At 46.2% G+C, this 7814-nt stretch overlaps 1 protein-coding gene across 1 annotated transcript; it reads right to left on the bottom strand.

The window, feature by feature from the left end:
* Positions 1 to 328: 328 nt before the first annotated feature.
* SIKE1 (suppressor of IKBKE 1) lies at positions 329 to 5333 on the bottom strand. The gene is given in 5 exon segments (XM_074564455.1): positions 329 to 1694; positions 2066 to 2179; positions 4251 to 4393; positions 4807 to 4982; positions 4984 to 5333. Coding segments are annotated over 5 exon segments (684 nt in total). The 5' UTR covers positions 5145 to 5333; the 3' UTR covers positions 329 to 1604.
* Positions 5334 to 7814: the final 2481 nt, after the last annotated feature.

Raw genomic sequence — 7814 nt, forward strand, 5'->3', positions numbered from 1 at the left:
GCCCGGCGGCGCGCGCCTCGCGGCCCGGCCACCCCCGGAAGGTATAGAAACTCCCCCGCTAATTAGGGCCCACTACTAATGAATAACCAACTCATCAGTCGAAGCAGCTGCTGTTTAGTTTCCACTTTTCCAGAGGAACGTTCACCTCGGCCAGGACGACGAAGGTCGCAGCCCGTTCGGATAACGTTAATTTAAAGGAGATAAAATGCAACATTTTGGTCATTGTAATTTTTCACTTGGGCAAGGTGAAAAGTAGCCGGGCTGCAAAAGGCTTGGATACACGCAGAACAGAGGGAATTACTGCCAGGATCCACAAAACAGAACACACTTGAGAAAATGCTGCCCGTTGGGGTCTTTTATTCCCTCTCAACCAATTTCCAATGGAAAAGGATTGTATACAAGAACACTCCCGTACAGAAATCCCTTGTATCTATCCACCAAACAATCTTGCTGAATATTCCAAGCGGTTGCAAGAAAATGTAATGAGCACAGGAATGTAAATCACCTTCTGCATTTATCAAGATTCTCACTTGGGGAGGAAAAGTAGCATAAAAATTTAAACTAATATTGAAAATGACACGTTTACTGTTCTTGGAAGATTATTCTTTGATCACAGATAAGAAAGACAGAAATCCTTATATAAAAATGTCATTACAAATATCACAATATTGATAAATTCCTACAATACCGCAACTCTCATTTCACTCAATGTAGGATTCGGCAATAACTACGTAACATCTGTCACTGAACTTACCTGTGACGTAACATTAAAAACCTGCCCAGATGGTGCTTTGGCTTAGTTTTGAGGCAGACTCCGCTCTGGTCTGGACGCACTGTGTTCCGTGCGGGTCCCAGCACAGATCAGAGCTCACCCACACCCTGGAGCATCGGCAAAGGTCTGCCCACAAAAAAAACATTAGTCCTTCAAAAAAACCAGCATCCTTCAAAAATGCACGGGTGCCAGAAGGGTCATCCACTCTGAGTTTCACCCCTAAACCAAGGTAAAGCACGCTCCTGTTATGAGTTACCACTTCAGTGCTCTGCCGCTCTCTGCCCTTCTCTCCGTCTGCTTCGAGCAGTTGTCCGATGATAACCCAGCCGAGCGCCAGCTCTTCAAAGCAAAAAGAAAGCTCCGCGTGCCTGCTTTGTGCAGGCAGAGCAAAGTGCGTACCTGACATTTACAGTGTAGTTTTTGAATAATCTCTTATTCCTTCTATCAAATACAATCATCACAACCCGTATTATGTTCTCTAGTTACTGACAGGGTGGATTTAAGTGCCACCTGCACAGTTGGAATTATTAACTAAAGCTCATAAAAAAATAACAAATGGGAGAGGAAATGAACTATCACAACAGAGGACACATCAAATACTTAATTGTTAAGCATCTTTACGCTGCAATTACTAGGACGGAGCAGCAGTGCAAGCCTTTGCCATCAAGAGTACGTAATTTCAGAAAAATACAGAGAAAACAGCCCACACATTTTGAAAGAAAAAACAAACATACAAGGAAACACCTGAAAGGGCAAATCAAACCCCATCCTTGAAGGGTAGTTTCATAATAGTCTCTGAAGTCAAGATTTGGAGATAAGGTTATTTTGTGGCCTAAGCTTCACTGTCGGGCAGATCTTCTCTCCCCACCTCAAAAGATTCTTTGCTGATTGACAATAGTTCACGCAGCTCTTTGTTTTCAAGCTGCAAAATCAATATTTTTGCTGAAATAGAAATGAGCTAATTCACAATTAAAGGACGATAATCTTTAAATAAATCTTTAAATAAACTCCTTCACAGCTGAATAAAACACTGATTTCGTAACATAAGCATTAATACGGTGCTAGCAAGAGGGGATCCACATCATTTAAAGCTTATCTTTTGCTTCTGGCTTCACATATATAATACGAAGGTCAAGAACTTGCAAATAAACAGATCGTGTTCTGCATTTCCTGACCCCACCCCCAAATATTGGATTGTCATAAATCTTTGACACATGCAAACACAGAAAGTCCAGAGTAAGTCCAGACACTCGCAAAGCTCGATGCATCCTTAGCAACTGTATCTGTTCTTACCTCCAGCTGAGCTAGCCTCTCCTGAACTTTAAAGAACTGATCATCATCGACTTGAACAGCTTTTCTCATCACCTCTCCCATCTCACATATTCTGTCTATTTGACTTGCAATTTCCTGAAAGACATAAGAGTAATATATTCAATATGTTCAGGCAAAAGCAGCAGTAATAATCAATTACTTTAATTTTCTTGATTTTGGATTATTTTTCCTGATTTTAATTTTAACCCCTTCTTTCCAAGCACACGCAATCCTTTCTAACTTGTGTAACATTTCAAGATGAAAACATGTATCTTATTGTCCATTATCACGAGCCATCAATGAAAACAGTGATTAGAATTACATCAGTCAGCAAGATAAGGCACCCTTACTTACCAAGATGGAAATAATTTTACGTGTGACAAGGACTGACACAACAGATTGAAGTTCATGTGAATATTAGTATGCAGCAAATTTTATATTGAAAAATTTTATATTAGAAAAGCCCGAGTCTGAATTTATAAGAATGCTGAATATAAAAGCAAATGAGATTTCAAGACTAAGTAACAGTGTGAAGTAAACAGCAGCATCTCAGAAGGAAGCCAAGCAAGGAAACTAAAATAAGACCAGAGCCTCCAGAGGCGGTTTTTACAGAATCTGTCTAGATACAGCTCCAGTCAGCTCAGAAACGCACATATAACAAACACCGAAAAACTCCAACATGTAATGTAGCAACAGTTCCTATTTGAAGAGCACTCAGTTTCAAAATATTCAAAGTATTTAGGGAGGAACTCAAATGTGCAAACACAAAAATGTCAGTAATTGTCAAGAAGTAGCAAGACAAGAATTTGGAAGCTTCTGAAGCATTTAACATAACATAAAAATATAAGCACTTTGGGGAATACCAGATAATGTTATAGGGTGGAGTTTCTTTTCTGTAATTGTCAGTAGTTAATCCACTGCCTCCGGAAGGTAAATGTATCACCAGAGCAGAGAATTCCGTTTTGAATTCCATTATTCAGAAAATATGTAAACAAATTAGAGCATCTACAAGAGAGCTGGAAGAACAAGAAAGACTTAGATAACTTAATCTGGGAAGAAAGAATGATGTATTTTTCTAAACAGAAAGATGGTTATAATAGAATATAGGTCTTTAAAATATATTAAAAGGTTGTTACTATTCTCCACGTTCTCTTTCCCAGTAGGAAAAAACTCATAGACTTAATCTGAAGTACAGAAGATTTTGTGTAGACATTGAGATAGTCTAGGTACATTCCATCAAAGGTTCCTCCAGAGTGTCTTCAGCTTTGCATTTCCATGCCATTAAAATGGAGCAAAAGCAATGCCTGAGAATAACGTCAGAAGTTTTGTTGAAATGCTAAGCCTTGCTAAACCTAAGCAAGCACTGGAAGCAAGACATTGTTACGCTACTTAACTTCAGAGGACCCAAGCAACACAAAACAGAGAACTAATGTGTTGCCACATACCAGTGCAAAGACAGATTGTGCTAAGAGGCTGCCTCCAATTCCAATTAAAAAACAGCAAGATATGAGATGTCACTAGGTTGAATCAGCTTGCTGTTCTGCAATCACATAAAAATGCATTTTAACAAATGGCTAAATTAATAAGCCTTAGAGATTTGATGTTATTATATTGTTATTAGACACCCAAACGTAAAACAGGCAGCAGCTATCAGTAGCCACACCTTAAAGTTCTGAAGTCACTGCACCCAACATGGATGAAGGCACACTTCTGGGCCATTGCACAGAGTATCCAGATGTAAAAACATTTGTGAGTGATGATTTCTTAAGAATTAAACATACTACAGCTCACAGAGATTTAGGAGGTTCTTCTCCCTGTGTTACAATTACTGAACAGGAACAATGATGACTCTGATGTCTTTGATTTTACTGGAGAGACTCATGTGCATTAAGCTTAACCCATGAAATTTACCACCTAGTGTGTAAAGATCAAGCCTTCACCTGGGCCATGAAAGGGTTATGCTTTTCAATGTCCTCTGTGATAACTGTTACAACCTGTGTGCTGTAAAAGGGATGGAGAAAAAAATACCAGCAAAGAGAGACAAGAGTTTCAGAAAATGTATTTTGGAGCAGAGATGTTCCATGAATGGAAACAAGGATTGTATGAAAGCTAGGAGGAGACAGGGCAGAGGGGTCTTGAGCCCTCTTCTGTCCCCATCCTACCTTACCAAGGAATTAGCCTGATGAACTTTCAGGACTGGTTCTGCATCTTCCCCTTTTCTCCCTTGTAAAAGCTGTAACATCTGCTTTCTGTATTTGCTCATGATAAGCTCTAACGCATCTTGGTGCTCCTCCAGTGACATCCATAGCTCTGCAAAGTACAGTATGTGATTGCCACAAACGACAAGCCATTTTTCACAGCCATGACAGAAGCCCAGAGGTGCTCTGCGCCGGCTGCTCTCTTAATCCGTGCGACCCCACCGCTCCTCACGACAGCGCGGCCCTGGGACTCCGGCCAGGGCCGCTGCCCTCCCTGCCCCCCGGTAGCCAACATGCCAGCCCGGCGCCGGTAGCCACTGCCACAGCCAGGCATCCCGCGACGCTGACAGAGCGCAACAGACGCACCGCTCTCGAGAAGCCCCCTCCGGCCCGGGGCACCAGCCCCCCCTAGCCCCCCAACCCACCTCGGTCCCCCCGCTCGCCACCCAACACGGCCCCCGGGGTCCCCCCCGCCCACACCGACTGCGGGTCCCCGCCACACGCCGTCCCCCGCCGCCGGCTCACCCCTGTTCTCCTGCCGCAGGTCGCGGATCTGCGTGTTCTCCTGGGGCAGTAGCACCGGGGGCCGCAGCCCGGGCGGGTCGGCCCGCTCCGCCGCCGCGCCCTGGCCCTGCCGAGAGACGGCTGTCGGTCCGGCCGCCCCGCCGCCCCCCCACCGCCCCGCCACCGCCGCCCCCCCGCACCTTCTCGGCCCAGCCCGCGCCCGCCTCGCGCATGGCGGCCACGCGCTGGTGCAGCACGGCGGACTGGTCGATGAGCGACTCGGCCGCGGTGTCGTGCTCCTTCAGCCGCTCCAGCAGCGTCCTGGCGTCCGTGAGGATCTTCTCGATGGTGCAGGCCATGGCGGCGCCGAGCCGCACGCGAGCCGCACCCTCACTGCCGCGGCGGCGCCATCCCGCCGCGCGCCCCTCGCCGGGCCCGCCGGCCGGGGACCCCGCTTCCGGCCGCCCCGAGAGCGACGCACGTGCGCAGGCGCCAGCCGGCGCGCGACGGCCATGGGCCGCCTGGCGGCGCGAGACCGCCACGGCCGCCCGCCGCCCACGGGCGGGGCGGGGCCAGGCCCAGAGGGGGCGTGGTCAGAGAACGGGGACCCCGGGCGGGGCCAGAGGCCGGGGGCGTGGTCAGCCGGCGGGGCGGGGCCGTTGCTCCTCCCGCCCTCTCACGGGGGGAATTCGGGGCGCTCGAGGTTCGTTGCTGCCGGCGGGTGCCGGGCCGAGGGGGCAGCAGCCTCCGCAGGGAAACGGCGTCACGAAGCCACCCGCAGGCACCTCTCGGGTGCGGTGTTCGCGGGGCCGCGGCGGAGGTTTCCCTCCACGGAGCCCCAGCGCACCTAGTGCCGCTCCCCGGCGGCTCCGACGGGGGCCCAGGAGGAAACCCTCCGGTTCCAGTGAGCGCTGCTCTGCGCAGCGCAGTCTGTTTGCAAAGGGCACAGCCTTGACCCAAGGAGTCCCGGTTATCTTTTTAAATACTCCCTTAAACAGTGTGTGATAAATCCTGGGCTGAGATCGGTTGAGCTGTCATCTTATCTAATATTCTTGTTTGTCCCTTTTAACAGTAAACATCCTCTACTCAAGTTAAAATAACAAGTTTTGTAATGCTGACTTGCTTCTTTGATATTTATTTGCTAACTCAAGCTACTGTTAGTGATCTGGGATGCCCTTGATGCTTTGCTTAACTTTGGGCCACAAAGCTTTTTTATTTAGTATTACCAAATTTATTAATAATGTTTTCAACAACAATGTTTTAACAGGACTCCCTTTGACTTGCGTCATCTTTCAAGTTGAAGTCTCCATTCAGACAGACACATAAGAAAAATCTACGATGCTTTATCTGATGAAAGTTTCTTTATGAGCACAGAGATAATCAAGCCCAGGGCAGAAGTGCTGAATAAGATTATTTTATATAAGCAACAACTTCAAAACATTCATACAGTCCAAAGGAGAATAAACAGCTGCACTTGGAGTAGTTCATCAGAATCAGATCAATTAGTAAAGTATGAGATACATTTTGCAAATTTGGGAAATGTAATGCTGCTTTATCGTAGCCTGTGTGGAACCAAAGGACTAGACCGTGCTTTACAGCATGTTTCACCTTCTGGTCCTTATTTTTCTTCTTATTAGAGAATACTGAAAAACTAAGACAACTTTTTGTCAGAATTCCTTTTTCATAATGGGTGATTCATTAACACTTGGAAAACTGACAAATATTACTGTGTTTACCATTGTGGTTATGGATCAAGTTGGCTGAAGACTGCCCTGTGCTAAGGCCAACGTGACATCCCAAAGTCGTAGCAACGCTTGTTTCCCCCGTCCCCACTATTACACCCTCAAGTGACCCCACCTCTGCAGCTCAGCACCTACTGCTGCTTCGCTCTTATCACGCTCCCAGCTCCATAGCTGCCTTTAAACTCAATTTTTGCAGAGCCTTTGAGCAGCCACACCGGAGTAGGCCTGATCCAGCTACGTGGAATGATATACGTGTACCAGTCCAGTATCTTCCCGTTTTTCACCTTATTCAATATAAGGAAGTTCTGTGAAATCAAACATGCAATCTCTCAAGGTTCCACTCAGCTTTCAGCAGGGAGGCACTCCATGAGCCATTTAGAAATGCAGCACTGGAAATTCCAATTCACATCTACTGGGAAGTCGGCTAAAGGAATGACCTGCTTGTGCAGCATGAAGGATCATCACATCTCAGCAGAAGCTGCACCTGGATTGTACATTTGAATCTCTGGCTTGTTTTGTCCTTTGTGTTTATAGTTATGATTTAACCCTAACTTTCCCCTGCCTTCAGAGGTAACATCCTAGCCTTTCGTGCCCAGCAGAGACAAGTGAGACGAGGGCCAGCACTGCTAAATCAGACTCTCATTTCAGGACGGGTGCAGTCCCTCTGCGGGATTCTGGCTGCTTGAAATCAAATCATAGAATAAGACGACGACGGGAGCCCATGACATTACACCACACAGCGCTTAGTCTTGGGTTCTCACTCAAGGATGTGGCTCACCCCTCTCCAGCAGATCTTCTGACACAGAACCATTTGTTCAACTTCCAAAGGACAGTAGAATAAGCTACTGCGGCGCCAGGACACAGATCGGATCCCAGTAGGACAAAGCTCCTTGATTCAAATGCTGGGAATGCTTGTCACCACAACTTCTAGTGTGTAGCAACAGAGCTTAAACAAATCAACAGATGAGCATTTTCTGAGTAGCGGTGTCTTATAATTCCTTTGGCTTATCACATCAATTCTGTACAAACTGAAGAGAATGTATAAATTTGGCCTCTCAAACTTTTTAGTGTTTAACTTCAATTCGATTAAACACTTATGTATGTGTACAAAGTGAAAAATGAGGTTACAAGAGGTTAATGCTTTAATGCTTTTAATAACTCTTAACCACATGGCTGTATTTTGTCAAACAGAACATGTATTTGTTCTAGCAGGAAAAGTATATGCTAGATAGAAGCACATCCAGGCTCTCAAAAACAGCAAAGCTGCTACAGAACCAAAACCGTTTC

Source organism: Larus michahellis, chromosome 21 (genome assembly GCF_964199755.1).
Source record: "Larus michahellis chromosome 21, bLarMic1.1, whole genome shotgun sequence".
Lineage (NCBI taxonomy): Eukaryota > Metazoa > Chordata > Aves > Charadriiformes > Laridae > Larus > Larus michahellis.